This window comes from Sorghum bicolor, chromosome 2 (assembly GCF_000003195.3).
Source record: "Sorghum bicolor cultivar BTx623 chromosome 2, Sorghum_bicolor_NCBIv3, whole genome shotgun sequence".
Lineage (NCBI taxonomy): Eukaryota > Viridiplantae > Streptophyta > Magnoliopsida > Poales > Poaceae > Sorghum > Sorghum bicolor.
In genome coordinates this window covers 74,086,418-74,107,490 of record NC_012871.2, presented here as the reverse complement: position 1 = coordinate 74,107,490, position 21,073 = coordinate 74,086,418, and the positions used below count along the sequence as shown (strand labels likewise).

At 41.1% G+C, this 21,073-nt stretch overlaps 3 protein-coding genes across 3 annotated transcripts; 1 reads left to right on the top strand and 2 right to left on the bottom strand.

Moving 5' to 3' along the window:
* On the top strand, window positions 645-5,201 carry LOC8079372 (serine/threonine-protein kinase STY8). Its single transcript, XM_002463190.2, has 11 exons — window positions 645-1,116; window positions 1,845-1,919; window positions 2,448-2,564; window positions 2,677-2,771; window positions 2,932-3,052; window positions 3,136-3,215; window positions 3,850-3,909; window positions 3,989-4,110; window positions 4,210-4,295; window positions 4,382-4,494; window positions 4,592-5,201. The coding sequence occupies exons 1-11, from the start codon at window positions 781-783 to the stop codon at window positions 4,713-4,715; spliced, it is 1,329 nt and encodes a 442-aa protein (XP_002463235.1). The 5' UTR covers window positions 645-780; the 3' UTR covers window positions 4,716-5,201.
* On the bottom strand, window positions 5,422-8,101 carry LOC8079371 (transmembrane emp24 domain-containing protein p24delta9). The gene is made up of 4 exons (XM_002461034.2): window positions 7,671-8,101; window positions 7,351-7,560; window positions 5,936-6,012; window positions 5,422-5,847 (listed from the first exon to the last, which is right to left on the bottom strand). Exons 1-4 carry the CDS (start codon window positions 7,926-7,928, stop codon window positions 5,703-5,705), a joined length of 690 nt encoding a protein of 229 aa, XP_002461079.1. The 5' UTR covers window positions 7,929-8,101; the 3' UTR covers window positions 5,422-5,702.
* On the bottom strand, window positions 11,110-19,695 carry LOC8079370. Its single transcript, XM_002461033.2, has 20 exons — window positions 19,464-19,695; window positions 19,286-19,355; window positions 18,801-18,843; window positions 18,440-18,517; window positions 18,237-18,321; window positions 18,055-18,137; window positions 17,866-17,923; window positions 17,154-17,264; window positions 16,839-16,896; window positions 16,570-16,666; window positions 16,038-16,073; window positions 15,814-15,950; window positions 14,867-14,937; window positions 14,729-14,782; window positions 14,453-14,595; window positions 14,202-14,348; window positions 13,211-13,441; window positions 13,024-13,083; window positions 12,073-12,297; window positions 11,110-11,646 (listed from the first exon to the last, which is right to left on the bottom strand). The coding sequence occupies exons 1-20, from the start codon at window positions 19,582-19,584 to the stop codon at window positions 11,512-11,514; spliced, it is 2,043 nt and encodes a 680-aa protein (XP_002461078.1). The 5' UTR covers window positions 19,585-19,695; the 3' UTR covers window positions 11,110-11,511.

The window sequence follows — 21,073 nt, the reverse complement described above, 5'->3', positions numbered from 1 at the left end:
TAAATCTAATTAATCTATAAAAACAAAATTGTTACAATCCTAAAAAAATTTCCATTCCTCAAACAGTCAGACTAGGCGCACAGTTCGTACAGCGCGTGCGGACCAGTGCAAAAATGGCACACCATCTGGCGGCAATTTCCCAAACAAACTCGGATATCTTTGCGCGACAGGCAAAACAGACCGCAAGGGATGGGAGCAAAGACGGCGTCAGCTCGAGCTCCACCTCCGTGGAAAAATCACCGGTTTTTGGATGCATCCGAGCCTGACTGATCGGGGGTCGCCCATGCCCATGCCAACCTGGCACATACGACAAGTGGAAGTCGGCTAGCGGGTTTGTTAACGAAACGGCTATGGTAGTGTCAATGTATAGTTTCATGCCACAATTACCAAGACTGTAAACTAGATAGGGATGAAACTCCTCTCTCATATGATGAAACTTCTTCATTTAATGATCCTGCCAAGTCAGCAATTTTACTTATATGGCACCCTATTTAATGTGCATGGCACTCTTATGAAACTTATACTGGCGCTTGACGCTGTGATCAGACGCTAAACAGTCACGCGGGTCGGGTCAGATTCAGAGATCAGATTCAGATCTCGTGCCCTGCACGCGGGCCGAGGGCGATTAAAAGTCCCCCAGCTCCCCGCACCGGAATAGTAGGATTTCCAGAGGGAGAGACAGAAACAAACGGAGAGGCAGAGAAACCCTTTCCACGCAGATTCATCCGGTCCGGTTCGGTTCGCTTCGGTTCAGACCACGCGGGCGCGGGCGCGGGAGAGATGAGCGCGTCGGAGGAGGACGCGGCGCCCGCTGCGGCGGATGGGGGATCCGGAGGCGGGAGCAGCGGCGCGGGGTCGTCGGAAGGGGGCGCGCGGCGCCGGTTCGACGACAAGGGCCTCGTCGCCCGCACCTCGCTCATCCTGTGGCACACGCACCAGAACGACGTCGGCGCCGTGCGGAAGCTGCTGGAGGAGGACGCCGCGCTCGTCAACGCCCGGGACTACGACAGCCGCACGCCGCTCCACGTCGCCGCGCTCCACGGCTGGCACGACGTCGCCGAGTGCCTCATCGCCAACGGCGCCGATGTCAACGCCCAAGACCGCTGGCAGAACACGGTGGGTGGGAGTGGGATGGGCCAATCTTCTCCGACGATCCTCCCCTGTACCTTGCATCTGCGTTTGATTTGCATGCTTTGTCTGTTCCGATGGTCGTGGGCTCGATTTGGGTCGGTGCTGCACTTGGTCTCTGTTTGTTTTCGTGCTGCAACGATTATGAGGTTTCAGATCCTACTCGCTTCTGTTAGGATACGATTTGGTTTGTCGAATTTGGAAAGCAAGCGATCAGCTACAGCCATCACGCCATGCTCTGCAGCTTTTCATCCTACTATTGGGTGGTACTCTTGTCATCTTCTGCGTTGGGTGGTACTCTCGACCTTCCTACATTTCAGGAATTTGCAAATTGTGCTGCGAATTTATGGGGCCTCGTGCTATGTTGGCTTATCAAATGTTGCCGGTGCTACAATGATCGGTTCATTCCACTCTTAAAGCATGTTTTTTTGTTGCCTCACGATGAGTCTTACTTTCACTCAGTCTCGATTGTTGCTTATTTTTTTGGTTTTCATTCAGTCTCGATTGTTGCTTATTTGGTTCGTTTTGGTGTTAAGTTTTGAGGTAGAAGCGTGACATGTTTCTGTCCAGTGCACTTCTAGGTTTCTGCTTGCGGATGGGTTATATTTGTGCTGCAGTGCTGTAAATATTGACTGGCTTCGTCCAGACTCTAATATTATGATGTCGCACTTAGGACCATTGCTAATCATGCTAACATTTCTTTGGTTTGTGTACAGCCACTAGCTGATGCGGAGGGCGCAAAGAGGCAGTCCATGATTGAGCTGCTCAAGGAGCACGGTGGATTGACATATGTATGTGATCAATAACTTGATTTAACAGGTTGTCTTGGTTGTTGGATTGCAAAGTTTTAGGGTTGTATAGGTTTGACCTGTAGCTCAAGATTACTGAATCTGTAACTTGAACACCAGGTATTCCAATTCCACCTGTCAATGTAGGTATTCCAATTCCACCTGTCAATGTATGGTATGGATTTAGTGGGTGAGTCCCCTGTATATTGCTCTGCAGCTGTTATTGATGCAATGTTTCTAAATACGTATTCAGGACACATGATCCCCAATATTGTTGTCGGAAGTAGAGGTGTCCTTTCTTTCTTTGGAAAAATATTAGGTGACCTAAGGGGAGGGCTTGGTGATTTACACATGGCTCTGTTTAATTGATAGTTTTGGTTGACCTTTTGCTTGCAACGAGATTAGTCATGCTATACTGGACCTATTGCTGAATGATATGATTTGGCGATTGTAAATATGATATGATTTTGCAGGTTGATGCATCATGTGATTGTTCTCATCTCCTTTGAATTTTTCCTTTTTACCCTGTAGGGGAAAACTGGAAGCCATTTTGAACCAAAGACGATTCCACCACCTCTAACAAATAAGGCTGACTGGGAGATTAATCCACTTGAATTGGACTTCACAAAAGCACTCGTTATCGGAAAGGTTTCAAGTTTTGAAACATCTCTTACTCAATACAATTATTTGATAAAGTACTTAGTGTAGTCCTTTTTGTATTGGATTATCTAAAGTTCGTCAAACCTGCTACCTACAACAGGGCTCTTTCGGTGAAATTCTGAAAGCAAATTGGCGAGGAACACCTATTGCTGTCAAGCGCATTCTTCCATCCTTATCTGATGACAGGCTGGTGATGTAAGTCAATCATATAAGAATAACCATCAACCTCCTTGCTTGTTCCAACTGATTGGCTGTACACCAACTTTTCATCAACCGTAGTTGACTATGGTGTTCTAGTTACAAGATACATGTTTACGTATGCATATTTATGTAATTTTTTTTTCTTTTCCTGCAGCCAAGACTTTAAGCATGAAGTCAACTTGCTAATAAAGCTGAGGCATCCAAATATTGTCCAGTTCCTTGGAGCAGTTACAGAAACTAAGCCTCTAATGCTAATTACTGAGTTTCTACGAGGAGTATGTATTTTTCTTTGTGTTCAAGTATCATTTTGCGTGCACTATTTGGAACCTGGTCATGTTAAGTTAAATGCATTTTTCAGGGCGATCTTCATCAATATCTGAAGGAAAAAGGTGCACTCAACCCACTTACTGCTGTTAGTTTTGCGCTGGATATTGCAAGGTACTCTCACCTCATGTGCTTGACTCTTAGTGCATACCCCCTCTGTTTCACTGTGTTTCTCCATAGCACAACATGCACACCAACCATGTGATTAGGGATGGTCATGCGCTCTCCTATTAATTACATGATACCATTATTTCTCTTGTTTCAAAGCACTTGATTCGGGATAAGGAGTGAAAACATATATACAATAATTACACAATTGATGTTCCAGCGAAATGTCCTCGAGTAAAAATGTGTGCTCCTCGAGGCCTTTATAGTTGCAATATAGTTGTTATGAACAGCCTTGACCATGAGTACCTTGACTCTGCAGTTACAAATACATCTATTTATCATCCTCTCGTGAGATCATGTCAAATCTATGTAGTTAGAAATACAGCATTATAAACTTATAGTAACACTGTTGGATCTATTTTAACTGTAGATTGAGATGGCATGCCATAATAGTATATGCATTCTAGTTATGCCAGAAACACCATGTCCTTGAGCCTTCATATACTGCCTGCATGTATTTCTGACTCACCTCATTGCATACCACTATCACTCCTCCAATGTATTAGCTGGATTTCTGTAATTCTTAGCTGTGATAATTGATTCTTGTGTTATTATCTTCATTATGTTTTTTCTTTTGCAGAGGAATGGCATATCTTCACAATGAGCCTAATGTTGTGATTCACCGAGATTTAAAACCAAGGTTCGTTTTGGGATTGCTTGCTTTTGATAATGTGACAATATTTTTTTGTCCCAGTCTAACTCAATGTGTCAACTTCTAGAAATATTCTTCTGGTGAATTCTGCTGCCAACCACTTAAAGGTTGGAGATTTCGGCCTTAGCAAGATCATCAGAGCGCAGCATGCGAATGATGTATACAAGATGACTGGAGAGACAGGAAGCTGTAAGCTTCAGGAGCTACTACTCTCCTTTGAATATCTTCTCTTGAATTCAATATATTATGCAATTGTTAATTGTTATGTTTAACTTTGGACAAACATAGATCGGTACATGGCCCCTGAAGTTTTCAAGCACCGGAAATATGACAAGAAAGTTGATATCTTCTCTTTTGCCATGATTCTATATGAGGTAATTTCATCCCTAAAAGTCGAAGCCACCACCCAGCAGTAAGGTGGTATCACTGAATGACCTAAGATTATTCTGTATGATCGTAGATGATGGAAGGTGATCCACCCTTCTCCAGCTACGAACCTTATGAGGCTGCTAAGTACGTGGCAGATGGGCATCGCCCCATTTTCCGTAAAAGTCATACCAATGAGTTGAAGGAGTATGTATATAAGTCAAAAAATCCTTGACACTCTTACAATTGCCACGTTAACATGGAGAGTGTGCTGCAGTATTTTAACTTGTTTTTCTTATTGCAGTTTGGTTGAGCTATGTTGGTCTGGGGATATCAGTCTGAGACCATCTTTCTTGGAGATCCTCAAGAGGCTTGAGAAGCTTAAGGAGCATTATTCGCATGAGAACCACTGGCATTTGTTCCAGTAGCAGTGCTTATATATAATTATATATTCTTTACTACAACTGGTGTCTTGAATGGGGTTTTCTCGGGAGATCTGACATTGATGAATGTACAAAATTAGCTGCCTCGAGAAAGGTCCACTGAGACTGCAAAAATTTTCTTGCTGTTTTACGTCGATGATTCTGCTAAACAAAACAGAAGCTTTGTTTGTACCACATCCTCTGCAACTTTGTCTTTAGGTTTTCTCGTTAGTTGATTCTCTCCGTGAATTATGAAAAATCTTGAGCTATTAGACCATAGTTCTGCAGCATATAGGTTGATACGGGGGGTTCATAGATCAGATGGTTTCCTTTTTCTATTCTTTTCTGTTGCCAGGATCTTTATATGCTTATTATTGAGAACTGTCTCATTGGCAATGGGAAGTAAATTTACCGTGCATATTCTGTAAGTGTTACTTGTCAAAGAAGTTACTGTAAATTTTATACAGAGAAATATTTGCGGATTACAAATTTTGTTGTGATTACAATATACTATTACCTTTGTCAACTGGAGAAGGTGTTCTTTGCCTGTAACTGTTACGATGCTGCAGTCAGGTTACCAACATATAATAGTTATCATCAGGTTACCAGCCATCAATCATTATGATGCAGACTGCACCCAGACTATTCATGTGGAACTGGCGACTAGAGTCTAGTAACGTCGTGCTTTTCATTGCTCAAACTAGCAGGTAAATAAAACAGGCGCTCAAGATACACAACTATCACGTAAAGAAGAGTCAACACGGTGCTCCAAAAGTACAAATTACAACACAAACTATTGCACGGAAGACAATTTAGTTTCTATTTTAAGTTTCTTATAGAAGTTCAACCAGACAGGCTAAAGCATAATGAAGCATATTTCTCTAGTATGACATACCAGTTTCTTACATGGGATTCCAAGCTCTGTAACAGATCGACATTTCACCCAAAAATAGGTTACACCTGCGGTGAGGTCTACCGTGAATCATGGGGCAACTACAGCAACTTCTTCCTCTCAAAGAAGGTCTTCAGGTGCCACAGCTGCAAACCTGCCACTGATAAGCAGATGCCAAGGGAGAGGAACCCTAACCAAGCCATCCTTGAGTTTGTTCGCCTGTTCAGGTCCTGCATTTCCTCTTCCCTGGACACAAGACATGGCCATGTGGTATCAGAATTGCTTTTTAGTTTTCCACAAAATCCATTTTCTCGCTGACTTAGTAGACTACTACCTTTCACGCAGATAAAACATCTCTTCATGTATATTTCTAATAGTTTCCTCTAGCTTCTTCAGCTCCAATTCCATCATCTGCAACATATGAGTAACAGACATGCATGAACAGAGGAACTAAGAAACATGGCAAAAAGTAGTACTATTCTCACAAAAATAAGACAACTTGCTCAGTCTCAGGAATTGATTATGACTTATGAGCAGTGTCAACACGACCAATAAATAACTAGAGGAGCAAATGTTATATTGGACACATTATTAGCAATATAAATCCTAGATAGCACTCAAAGTTTAAATTACAACCCAATAACTTGCAAATATGAGGTGAAAAGCAGGTAAGCTACACATAGCCACCAAAATGCCCAGTTTCAAGTTCTATTAGGTCAGCAAAAAGATAAGTCTTCTTTTCTCCCATTCCTTTTTCTTTCAATGGGAAGTTAAAAAAAAATACCCCTGATCAACATTAACATATAATAGTTCAATGCTGAAACCATGACATCCCACCTTCATCACATATCATCTCTCTGAGATCACTTCTCTAGAATTTTATGCCAAGAGACCAAACTCATTTAACATATGTTCAATAAGAATCCGACTATAAATCACACATGATGTTTACCATTAAGTCATGCATAATTAAAACAAGATAAAAAAAACAAGTCAGAGATTAAAACATTACAAATGTCAATTGTGTACCTGTTATTCATTCAAGCACAGTCAAATTGTGCACAACTTGTATGAAACTAAGTACACATTGCAATGGAAACCAAGAAAAATACCACAAAAAAAAGTAACAAGCAACCTGTTGGTTACTAAGCTTATGACCTTTCTATATCCACATTGAAGAACATATAATAGAACTGTAGCAATTACTTACTAATATCAATATACTTTTAAAAAATGAGCTTCTTGATTCAAATTACAAAACTACACAAACATGTATTTTTTTTCAAAAAAATCCAGCCCTACACGTGTACCATACTTGAACCCAGCACCAGGGCTAGAAAATATCAATATAGCACAGGTCGCAAAACTAAAAAGAACTCATTATGACCACATAAAACAGGCTATAAAAGCATACACAGTCCATACCGAAATTGAACCTAACTTATTTCAGAAAATTGAAAAGCTCTCACCAGTAAAATCTAGCAGTCCAACATACAAATACACCAAAGTCACTAACAAGCTGAAAATTGCAAAACCAAATGCTCTTCAACATCAATGTGAAATAGAATTGATCAACAAACTGTCAGCATCTGTAATTATGCTGCCACAAGTAAATGAGAACTCATGATCTATTTTCTTAACTCCAAAAGGTGAAGCACTAAACATCGCTGTATCTATCGACGTGATCAGATTGGTGGTGAATTGACCAAAACAACAATAGGAATCTGGAGGGCGAAGCGAAATACTCACATCGACCTTGCCCTTCTTGGCGACGCTGGGATAGTCCTTGGCGGAGACGCCGCTCCTCCAGTCGAACTCGAACCCGATGGTGACCGGAGGCTTGTGGTCGGGCGCCCAGAAGCAGGCCAGGTAGTCGCCGGCCTCCGCCGCGGTGAAGGCGAAGTGGCCCGACTGCACGTTCTCCGCGTAGTGCATGCTGTTCCCGTACGGCGACGTCACCTGCCCATCAATCGAAGGAAAGCGCCCCCAGTCATCACACGCACATCGCCATGGGTTCCCCTCCCAAGCCAGATCACCCAATAGCCGCTTGGCGCTGCTCGCTTGCTTACCCTGAGGGAGATGCGGTGCGATTCGGGGAGCTGGGCGTCGGGGAAGTTGGGGTCGGGCCCGACGATGTGGTACTTGCCGACGGCCATGGCGTTGACCTTGATCTCGTCGGAGATGCACTTGGTGTGGCCGGACTCGAGGTCGAACCGGAGGGCCCTGGCCGGCGACGGGGCCAAGAGGAGAGCGGAGGCGACCAGGAGAAGCAGCGCGGACGGGCGCAGCCACCTGGAGGCGGTGGATCCGAGACGCCGCGCGGCCATCGCCGGAGATCGGGGAGGTCACGGGGCTGGAATTCGCGTTTGGCTTGTGGAGAGGGGAACGCGATGCGCTGGGCCGTGTCAGAGAGCCGACTAGTTGAAGAGGTTTCTCAAGTCTGACGTCAGGGGGCTTAAAGCTGCAGTGTATATGAGTCCTAGCTTGCAACTGCAGATCAATGGCACTATAAGAAAATTTGCTACTCCAGATACTTTGTTTAGCCCTGTATAAAAACAGCTTAATATACTTTGTTTAGCCCTGAATCTGCCCCTCTTTTGAGATGGTCACCATTCTCCAAACTCTGGTAGAGTACCATAATGCTTGATTTTCACCAAAAGTGAAGTCGTTCTAGTTTTGTCTTAAGTCAATTTTTTTAGTTATACAAAATAAACTAACATATGAATAATCTCACAACCTCTCAGTGAATTGAGTTATGAGAGTATTGTTATTTTGTCATATATAGAGTTTGATTGATTGTTCAACCTAGCATTGGTATGACTATGAGCCAAAGTGCAGGTTCAATTTAGCTAGAACACGGAGATGTAATTCAAGGTACTTGGTTGGCACCCTAGCACGAGCCAGGCATACATAAGGCCAGGAATAATGTACGCTAACAATTGTGTTGGCTTTAGCCCAAGGCCTTCCACAATGTAAAAAGTGAAGCCTAAAAAGTTATGTACCTCATCACTCAAGGTCTTCCACGATGTAGGCATCAATTTTATTGATGGACACATCAACCACTCGCAGGCTTCTTTCGCTTATGGCACACCTGGACAAGCTCCAAGGCGTAGACAAAGGTATCAGAGATGGATTTGCCCCTGATAAAAATCGTTTGATTGAGGTCGATGAGATTCGAAATGTCGTCTTGCAGCCTCCTGGTGAGGACCTTGGACAGGATCTTGGGACTGCAATTTTGCAAGCAAATCGACCTGAACGCATCGACGTCAACAGCTCCCAGTTTCTTTGGGATGAGAACCATGTGTCAGCGATTAAATTCGCTCGAGCTGTGCGTCCCTGCAGTGGAAGGCCATCATGAAGTTCATGATCTGCATTCCCAAGCGGCCTTGTAGAAGGTCGGTATAAGCCGTTCGGGCCAGGCGCACTATTCAGATTCATGGACTAGAGAGTAAGCTTGGTTTCGGCTTCCGTAAAGGTCTTAGTTCGGCGAGGGCTATGGTCGTCCCACATATAAGTTGTCCAAGTCAGTAGCCACCGAGCTCCTAGGTACCCTGATAAAGGAACTGAAAAAACTAGTGAGGGCTGATGTTTTTCCATCGTGGTTGACAATTTCCTCTCCATTGACTCACACCATACGAATGAAGTTGTGGCGCATGCGCTGAGTTGCCTGCGCATGGTGGAAGGCGGTGTTGCAGTCTCCCTCCAGGATGGCTCTGTTCTTGCTTCTATGTTGTTGCTTTGGCCTTGACAACCTGCTCAAGGCCTTCCTGTGCATTCTTTCTGACCTGAAACTCATTGTTGGATAAATGTCGTGTTTCTTCAAAGTAATCAAGTAGCTGAATTAGGAATTGGCAATTATGGATTAGGTGTGATGGTGTCTTGTTACACCGCGCCCAAACCTTGGCCGCTGCTCTTGTCAACTTGATGCAGGGGGATAGCTGGCCAACTGCCTCTGTGCGAACCGGTGTTTGCTGCCAAGCAGGGAGAACAGAGGGTAGGAAAGTTTGATTCGTAGTTTTCGAAACGGAAGAAGCCATCTTTAGGGAGGGAGGTGGACAAAGCGAGGAGGAGAGGTGTGTGATTAGAACTAGGTCTAGGGAGAGAGGAGAGATTGGTGAGGGGGAAGACAAGGTTGAGGGAGTTGTTGGAGAAGACGCGATCCAATTTGGCAAGGATTGAAAAAGGTTGCTTATTGATCCAGGTGAAGAGACGATCGGAAAGATCAACCTCAGATATGTTTAAATCCTCGATGGCGTCATTGAAAGTTGTGGCAAGGGAGGAGTTGTACTGCCCATTGTTCTTGTCTACATCTGACACGGTTGAAGTCGTCCAAAAGAATCCACGGACCACCAATCAGAGGTGGAAGCTCTTGGAGGTTTTGAAGAAAGGGCAGCGAGCCTGAATGGTCCGAGGGCCCATAAGTGTTGGTGACTGTGAAATCCAAGTTAGAGGCGTTGCAAGAGAAAGAGGTAGTGAGGGAGTGAGGTTTTAGAAAAAGTTCGTAAGGGAGAACAGAACAGGGTCCCAACTCCCAAGCAGTAAGAATTCCACCTCTAGTGTCATCCACCGGTGCGAATACAAAGGTGGATGCAAGGTTACTAGGCAAGAAAGATTTAGCTTTGAAATGGTTGACACAATCCAGTTTTGTCTCCTGGAGGCAAATAATAGAAGGTTTTACATCAAAGAAAGCATTGCGAACGATGGTACTTTTGTCCAAGTCGCCAAGGCCGCGGACGTTCCAAGACACAACATAAAAACACCGATTCATAGTTCCAGGTTATAGCACCGACAAGCACTGGTGGTACTAAAACGAAGGCGAACGCCCCAAGCACAAGGGGAAATGTAAAAGGCATTGAGCAACATGATCCACTACGATAGACGCACCAACAAAATAAACTTCCCAACGACCGTTGGGTTGTTGACGCAAGCCGCCACAAAGAAGAGACTGTTGCAAGATCATTCAGGCACATTAGGCGCCGTGTCGGCAACGTCAATGTTCTTGCAGCTCAGCCCCGTGGCCGACACCAGCTTGCGCAGGTCCGCGACCCCGATCAGCAGCTTGTTGCGAGAGAGAATGTTCTTTTTGGTGACATGCTTTTTGAGGCTGGCGGAGCAGCCAGACAGCAAGTTGAGCAGGGCCTTGCGCTGGAATGCCAACATTAGAATTTAGAACCACAAATTTGGTGGCACTACTTTTGGCTTTTCTCTCTTCACCAATTAGAATTACCAACTTCCTAGCAGAATGAAGCAAACTTGATAACAAACCAAACACAACAATAAACCTAAAATTTTTACCACTCCCCTTAAGATATTAACAACTTTCAAGCTGATCTGCGTTTGGTTTGAGTTTTTGCCCAAACTAGCTCTCCTAAATCTCAGCCGGTGTTTGGCAACCTGCAGTTTGATCGAGCATTGCAGCAAATGCACGCGGCATGCCTGAACGGCATTATAATTTTTTTTTTATAGAAAAAAATCAAAACATTGAAGCCCGTATCACAATTTTAGCTGTTTTGGCTTGGACACGACGCAAATACATGCCAGCTTAAACCAAATATGCATGTACGTTGTTTGTTGTGGGATACATCATTTACATATTCTAGAGACAGACATGTTCCTGTCTACTATAGTTCACTCCATTCTGAGATCATAGTTTAACAGAAATCTCCACCAGGCTTGTCAGTTTACAAGCAGGTGTCAACATAACAATAGCAAAAATATGTCTCTGGATTACTTCAGAGATCCAACTGTTTTCACTATAACTTGATTACTTCAGTGATACAACTGTTTTCACTAAATCGGTTATACTATGCCTCATTTGCCAAAACTAGGGCCACCGCACTACTATATATAGTTTACTAAAGTTTAACACATCCTTGCAGTAGGTCAGGTCCAAATGTAAGGAGCAAGTCATTAGTCTGAATCCGAGTCTGACATCTCCCACTGACGAGCGTCTTTTGGGTCAATGTCTGCGACAGAAGGTTCACCGAAGAGCGACGTGCTAAGCTTTGGACGAGGCCTCTTTGTCTTGTCTTTCGGAGCTTTCTCCTGTGAGATGACACCACATACTGTTAGAGTTCTGAATGCTGAGTAACAAGTAAAACATAAACATACTTTCTTAAGTGTTAAGAACGTGATGTTTCGATTTGCAAGGAAATGAGTCGGTTTTATGGAATGTGAGAACCTTCAGATCAAATACCACCCAAGTGACTTTTTTTTGTTGGAAACAAATGAATAGTGAATCATGTGGGAGTGTAACAGTTAGATCAGCGACATCACAATTTATTCAGATTGTATTTCTATGGTATTTTGGGTTTACAAATTCAGGTGTATGTAGTGTAGTAGTAGACAAAACCTACATCACAAACTAACTGTAACTGACTGATCAACATTAAGAAAATTGAGCATAGACATGGGGAGAACTCAGTAAATAAGGTAAATGCTCATCTAATTTTAGATCAAACATGAAACTACCTGTCGAGTACTTTGAGTTGATTTGTTGTTCCTGAACCATATTATTCCCATAGAAATACATCCGCACATAAGCAAATATGAACCAATCATTGGGTGGGTTAGGTAATCTTGGACATGGAAACCAATGTTATCTTTTAGACTTTTCCCTGCTGAGCGGATACTTTTAGAACTTCTCAGCCATTCTTTGTTCGTTTCCTCTGGTACAAGGTCTGGCACCTTTGAAGTCTACACACACAAAAGAACACCGCAAAGATTAACAGTATGGGGGATATGGTATACACTTTGTGCAATGTGACTGCTCAGAAAGCATTATTTTCAGAAGTTAAGTGAAAGCATTTTCGTCCCTGGTACAATTAATGCTTAGACCTCAATTGCATATAGTAATTGTTAAGCCATGGTGAATTTTTACTGCTAGTGCCAACAAGTTTCTAGGTGCTTGGGTAGATAGAACGGGTGTTCATACAAAAATGGTTAGAGGCAACTTGTATCGACCAAATAATGTTGACTGTCGTCGAAAGCAGGAGATACATTGGACAAAGACTGGATCAAGTAAGACAAGTCAAGCAATTGAGTCAATCGTCCTTTGGTGTATGTGGAAGTACATTTCATTTCTTATATATTCTTACCCCTTTCATTTAAGGATACATGCCAGGGAGACTATTTCTTATATATTCTTACCCCTTTCATTTAAGGATACATGCTAGGGAGACTATAAGAGCATTCTTTAACTGAAAAGGCAATCTAATTCAAAATCATTAATGGAATGGGCATTCTTGAAGTCTACATATGTCTAGCTAACCTTAAGACGTTTTAGCATTTCTATAGATGCATAGATTTTGCTATGCGCTTAGATATACACTATGTCTAGATACATAGCAAAAACAATGTATCTAGAAAAAGCCAAAACGTCTTATAATTTGGAACAGAGGGAGTAACATGCAAGAGACTTACAAAGTAAGGAATTTCTCTAGTATCTCCATCTTTGATAATCTGAGAGATCCACCTATTTATCTGCAATATTAGTTAAAACAGGTATAGAATTAGCAGCGATCTTTTAGTGTTGAGGTACCAAACCTGACATAATTATCAGAAGACACATAGATAATGCACTAGAAGGTACAAACCATTAAATTCTCACCTCTTCAATTTCATCTAGACCCTTGTACCTTGCCACTAGCTGGGACGCATCAGTATGCTGTCCCTGGAGAACGTCCACAAGATTGTTCTTTTTTTCAGCTTTCAGTGCCTCATATGTTGCATTTCTTTGGAATCGAACAATGAAAATTTCAGGTTTATCATTGTCATCTCCAAAGTCTCTAGGACCACAGGCTCCAGTATAATCAGTGGCAAGATAGAAGGCACAAATTTGCTGCCAAAATATATGCTCATGATGTTATTCGTATTTACAAATATAAGAAAAGCAATTTCATTGCTGACACTGGAATGGCCCACACATTTGCTGAAGTCAGGATCTGATGTGTTTCTGTTGCTCAGGTTCCAGTGACGTACATGGGAATTAAGGACAACTATAATATAACCAGAGGTCCGGAGCATTTCATTCGGTGGGAAACACATATTTCAGAATCAACAACTCATTATCCTCTAAGCAATTGGAGGACAACTTGAAGTTCTAAAAAGGCTACAAGTAACAAATAGACAAAAGCACAGACCAATCTCGCATGTAGTGTTTTTTCACAGAATCAATGAAGCACGCACTGTAAACTACTGGTCCACATAATTGTTATGACTACCACAGAACATTTTGAATCAAATCCATTATGGTTCTATCCACAAGGGTCTAGTATTCTGGCCCCTAAGGTAGTACTTGTTATGACCATTAGATCATGTCGGGATAACCATCGCAGGCAATGAGGCCGCATGGCATGGCTTGAAATGGAGGGACTTTGGGAGAAACTCAGGCTGGTGGATACTTCTTTGATTCATTTTTCCTTTTTTATATATAAAAAAAGTTTAATACCATGCCTTATACAGAGCTGGTCCTAACAAATCAATCTATACCTGCCAACTAACAAGAGATAACATTCCAAACTGGATAAGATCCTATCCCCAAGATGACTTATAGATAATAAGAGATAAATAGTAAAGTTCGAAATTATAAAGCACTCTACCTTTTGTACTTCTCCATCTAACCAAACAAAGGTCAACCTATCATCTTTGAAGGCAGTTGCAGCACTTGATGTCTCTACTGAATTATCGACTTCCCCAGCACTTCCGTCAACATCACCTAACAGTTTGTCTTGGGCCTTACGCAAAATCTAGTTTCAAATGCAAACCAATATACTTAGCAAACTAGTAATGAAGATTATTCAGATAATAAACCATACCAATTTGTGCATTGCAATTAACTATGAAAACTTACTTGTCTCTTCTTACTTAATTCTGCACCCGGACGACCAGCGACAATTACACAATACCAAATTGCTGCATCATTGCCAGCACGTGAATGGCCTCTAGCATCACAACCCAGTTCCAAAGATGTGTCACTTCTTAGCTGTCGCAGTTCTAAACAAGAACAGTAAAGGAGTGAATGTGGTGATAAAGAAATGTTTTGTTTCATTTAAGGAAACTGCATCCTAAACAATACTACGCGGCTTGATAATTCAGTACAATTGGTTCAGAAACTGTTCAACAATACCATGGTGCTTGTGCTCCTCCATCATCTCTATGAACTCTGACTTGCTAAAAATTCCTGAATGGGGATGTCAACAATCAGCATAACCTCTGCATTGCAAAAATAAAAAAAAAAAAAAACTTAAGGGGAGAGGAATCTTGCCATGATGTACAAAAGGCTTTGTGCCTGGTCCCTTCAAGAAAACAAGTGCTGGAGCCGATTCCACCCCTAACCTGATCCGAAGTAGACAAGATTGTGTGACCAATTTTACCATGTGTACTAACAGATGGGACCATAATAATGTTTCGCTTCATTAAAATGCGGTAGCTCAATTGCTCAATGCTCACTGATCTTGAAATCAGTAAATCACATGCTGTCGATCTAAGTAGCTACTATTGTGGCATCAGCATTCAATTGTCAGACTGTAACACTAATTATCTGATTAAGAGTTTCTTTGTAGCCAAAAAATGGGAAACTTTCAAGTCAAGGCATATAAACATATCCAAAAAAAAAGAAAAAACAAAGGATCAGGAAATAGATCATTGACAAAGCTGAGTTGAGACTATTTTTGAACTTAAGGTTGGATGCACCATCATATGTAAAACCATATATACATGCACGAAATGGTATGTGCAATAAGACTCTGAACAATGAAGATGATTGTAATAGTAGTATATAATACCACTTTGAAACAATAAAAGCCGCAGGATGGGAAGGATATGTTCAGACCAGCAAAAAGCAATTTGGTGATTCTTATCCGCTATATCTAAATATATTTTAGCCAGAATATATCTAATGTCATCTGAGAAAATTTGATGATCAACGATTAGTAGCTAAGTATGAAATAGTTACTGTAAATAGGAAGTGATGAATAATTGTGTAAAATGTGCAGACTCTGCAGAATGAATTTCTGCAACTAATAGAGCCTTAAATGCTAGTAATCAATAGTTTTAGTAAATTGTATCAGTTGATAAAATTTTTCATATTTATTTACTCATTATAAACATATATATAATATTAAACTGTGATAAATAGCTACTGTTAATAGATTATACAAAGGCATGATTTATAGATAACAAAAAGTTGTACAAAACTCAAAAAGCACATACGAATTCCACCAAATCTGGGATTCATCTTCTCTCCATAGGACAAATCCAAATGATGAATAACTTGAAAACTCTTGGGCAGCTTGGCGAAAGAATGGAGCAGCACGCTGTCCAGTACTTGAGAAAAAGATAACTTTGACCTACATAATGCATGCAAAGATGGTATGAGCAATTGTGAGTGGCCAAAAGCCCAAAAGGTAAAGGTGCTCCAGCAAAAGCTATACAACCTTATGATGGCCGCTCTTCCCAATGAATTGGGGGCCCTGGAAATAAAGCTCTGCATTAGAACCATAATTCCTCTCAAATGAAGCCTATCAAACCTAACTGCAATTGCTGAATAATAACACTGAGCGGGGCAGCAATATGCAAAGCAACAAGAACAATACGTAGAGGAGTGTGTTGGTTGGTTACATTTATATTACAATTTAGCCATAAGGATTGTATAATTAAAATAGTTCCATGATGTCATAAGATAAACATCCCAAATAAGTGGGTGAGAAACCTAGTCCTGAGTCCTGACTGCTCCCCATGCAAGAAATGACAATTTTTCACTAACCATACTAGAATCTGTATCTCTAAAAAGGAATTGTGGATGCAGATTCATACTGATGATTCAGTAAGTCACATGCATCTTAGTTACAAACTCAAATAATAGATTACATTTCGAACAGGCCTCCAATTTGCTTTCAATTTCAAATATTTAGAAAGAACACATCGACATAGGATAAATAAAGAAATAGAGCTAATCATAAGGCTCACCAATGTCTCCTTTGAATAGTACAAGATTCGAGGCAACCCTACAACTGATGTTGCAACCCAATCAACAACAGAATCGACAAAAAGCCCACCTGGGTACCTAGGCATAGAAAACATGGTTATTTAGACCGTGTACCGAATATGCCATGTCTTCAGCACAGATGGAAAATGGCGTGGCATAAAATCTCAACATGGGAATGCTGATATATCAGGAAAAGAGGAATCACAGACTTAAATATGATCAGGAAACTGAGTCTGGCCAAAATAGTCACCTCTTGTAACAGGATGAACTTTTGCAGTTAGCAGGGTATGCAACAAGTGTTGGTACACCTGCACGAGTATGGAATGAATGAACCATAGAATAAGAATACCTTTTTTCTCAAAAGAAAATTGAGGACAGAACTTCTCCACTACCAAAAAATAGCAATCCACTTCCCTCACTGACCTACTCTGTTTGACAAAACCATGTAACAAACTAACAATGTTTCAAATAGAGGGTCAGTATGTTGAAGTGGATCACCTGTGAAACCTAAACTAACTTAAAGTTCGCATCATTATGACTAACAAGACTTGTTGCGTTGACATACCATTACGGAAAAATGGCTGTTTGGAGAACCGTTTTTCGGCGAAATAACCTGCCACTTGTGAATCACCAACTTCTACCATAGCAGTTTTGGCGATTCCATCCAATTGAGTGCCTAGACCATGCAATCAAATATTATGAGGGGGGGAACCAAGTCGGAGATTTTTTCTTGGGAATTCTAAATTCACAATGTTTGTCAGTAGTTATTGTTGGAAACACCAAATAATTTCTAAAGGAACAGAAAATACTGTCGAGTGTCAACTAAACTGCCAAAAGATCAATAAAGTACCTCCCAGACAAAACACTAAAATTTCAAAGCTTGCTCACCTGAGGAATATTCTCAGTCTTAAAAATAACAAATTCTAAGTAGACAAATTCGATTATATGTATATCAGCATATGACTTTCTCATAGCATGCCGCTTGGCAGTTAAATAGTAAAGAATGTTTTTTCTAGATCTGACCATGCAATTTACTGCAATTCCAATTTTCATCATCCTTCAATACTGTTAATAACTACTAAAGTCAATGCACTTACCCCATCAATAGTAAATAATTTCATGTAAGACTATCAGTGTGAAGCAACAAACAAAACAGCAGCCAAATGTGTAATCCTACAATAGGTTGCATTTTCCATTAAGTATCTAAATGTGTTGGTTTCTTTCCAAACGAAGCAACAAACTAAAAATAGCATCCAAGTCAGAATGAAGAAACATACCAATTTGCTTCCAGTACTCAATAAATTGAGCACACCGAGGACTGCCCTTTGAATATACCTAGAAAACAGAGCAAGAATCAGCAGTAAGTTCAGTGATTCGTTCCAGAAGAAGATACTAAAAATATGCATAAGTAATGTAAATAAAACAACGGAAGCTTAATCGCTTATAGAGGTAGCATAAAATCTAACCAGTATGATTAACGGGTGTTCTTCATTAATAGCAGACATGAACGACTCATGTGTGAGTACATTGAAGGCATCATCAATCAAACCTAACAAATTGACATAGTTTTATGCCAAACATAACAAAAGCAAAGAAATACATCAGTAGTCAGTACAATTTACAAGTGATTAGATAGGCGGGAACTTACTGACTACAGAGTCTTTTAACAATGGGAGATCAATTTTGAGAAAGTGCTCCGTTTGATATTTTTCTTTGACTCTCTCGAGGACATCCTACCAGATGGAAGGGGAAAACTCTTAAGACCAATAGGGAAATAGAAGTGATAAAACTGAAGAAACTTTCAACTGATAGGCGTGCACGCAAACGGAGAGAAGGGGAGAGAGTGGTCACCTTATGCTCATCCAGTCCAAAAAGATCATAGTCCCTCTTTAAAACTGGATTTGTCAACAGCTCATATGCATAACGGATCTGTACGAACCATCAAAGACTTGTGAAGTTTCATATATTACTCTCATAGCAAGCATTTGGAGGGAAAACAGAGAAAAAGTTGGATTATAATCTCAATGGTTCTTAAAGTTGAAAGACAGAAGGTGTGAAAAGTTTATGACTACATAGATACATGAATGGTCTGCTATGGAAAGTTATTCCCATGCCTAGGACGTAGGCAATTCTTACAAAACAATTACTATATTCTATGCAAACATTACCAACTACCAAGTCTAGTAGACTGAGCTCTAGATTTTGACCTCACCTTTATAATATCAACAGTTGGTTGGTGATTCGTTTCAGATAGCCTGGGTTAACATCAACAAAAGATTCACTCAGATTCTGTAAAGCAGGTATGCAAAAGAACAATATCAACCAGTATAAGCAACAAGCAAGCAATCATCCTCAGTATCTTACTAATTTCTCTCAAACAAACAAACAAACAGTGTCTTACTAACACTGGAGTGGAGAAACGAGTGATGCGTCTGCACTATCTCAAAGCTGGTGATTCAGGCAGGCACTAATCATACGTCCCTCTCATTCCATGTAAACAAAAGCAAACCAGACTAGATTTTGCACAAACAAGTGCAGAAACACCAGCAAATTCGTAAACTCCAACTAGATTACCCGTTACGACTTGCAATAGTCGTGAAATACACTCCCCAGTTCCCACAACGAACTCCACAGAACAACACACTTCCAAATCAATTCAAACAGAAGCTATCAGTAAGTCGCATCAATAGCACTCACCACTCCTTGGAGAGCGACTCGTAGGCCTCCACAACCCGCTCGACCGGCGCGAACCTCTCGACTCCCAGCACTGCAAACCACACAGCACGACCAATCCAAAAAAACCAGTTTCAGGAGCCAGAACGCGGCCGAATCGGAGAGCGCAAAGCGGGAGTGGGGACGGCGGAGGGGCTCTCACCGTCGTAGTGGGTGGGCGGGAAGTGGCGGGGCAGGACGACGACCTGGAAGAGGAATCCGGCGGTGAATAGGAGTATCGGCAGCCAGTAGCGGCGCACCTGCGCTGGAATCTCCATCGCCATCGACGGAGACGGACGGCGCGGGCGGAGAAGGCGAAGGTATCGGGGTTTGCGTGGGGGCGAGGGGTTTGCTTTGGTTAAGCTTTTTTTTAGGAGGCGCTTAATTTTAAGATCAGTTCGCGTTCCAAGGAGAAGATCAGTCTGTGCATTTTGGAAGGTCCAGATTAGGCTGGGGTTTCAGTAGAATTTTGGACGAATCTGCATAGTGATTAGTGATTGAGAGTGCAAATGCACCTTTTATAAGAAACGTAAATAAAAAGTGATTATATGACTACATCTTCAATGGTATAAAGTATAAACCTATACACAACTCATTTTAGCTTCACCAGTCACCATTATGTGAACCATTACATAGAATGACATATGGTTATTGGTCGTTGTCATGTATGGTATATCTTTCGGTATTCTTTTTGTAAGTGAAACTTGTCTTTGATGCTTAAGCTAAAACTAGTTGATATTTGCAGAAAGCTGCTATATCTTTCGGTATTATTACAATTTTTAGAGTATTTTGGTCCATGATATGGAATCTAAACAAAATATGCTCTAACGGGACTGGATAAAGAGATGAGACGTGCTAAATATGGCATGGAAACTTTTCCATTGATAAGGAAGGCAATCTTACTAGTCATCGTCACTTTATGCTATATTATTTTTTTAGAATACAACGTAGACAATTACAACGCACGCACACTTATCTCTATGAACACTTGAACATAAGCGCTACCACTATGAACATATATGATGGACTGAAGCACTGAGCCGACGGATTTAGAGATTCACGAAGGCATCACCCTCGTTGTCGATGGAGACATCGTCTAGCACTAAAAATCATAGTGGTGTTTAATCCTGAAATAGATCTAGAAAAATACAAGTACATGTGCCAAGTCAAAGACTTGAACCCAAGTAAGTAAGTTCCACCACAACAAGCTTGTTTATGATGCTTTAAGTTAAGGCCCCCTTTAGAACGATGGCCATACACAAGATTAGTAGAGATCAAAATCAAATGGCTCATCAGCTAGCTAGACAGACACATAGGGAATTAGTTTACAATCAAAACATTTTCAATAGTGCTTGTTGTCATCCTGCTCATGAGCAAGAATGTCCATTAGTTTTGGCACTCCAAAATATAACTATTAATTTTGTAATGGTTCTAATAACAAGCTACTATTAATCAATATAGTTTCATTGTCAAAAAAACCAAGCCATAGGGTTTGTTTAGATTAACACATTTTAAAAATGGAGTAAAGTGAATCGGAAGGATCAAGGGTCCATTTGGTAGGGACCAAATTCTTGTTGTTTAGTTCACTCCAAAATTTAAAAACTTTTCAAGATTCTCTATCACATTGAATCTTACTACACATGCAGAGCTTTAAATATAGATAAAAAATAACTAATTATACAATTTGTTGTAATTTGCGAGATGAATCTTTTAAGCCTAGTTAGTCTATGGTTAGACAATAATTATCAAATACAAATAAAAAGTGCTACGATA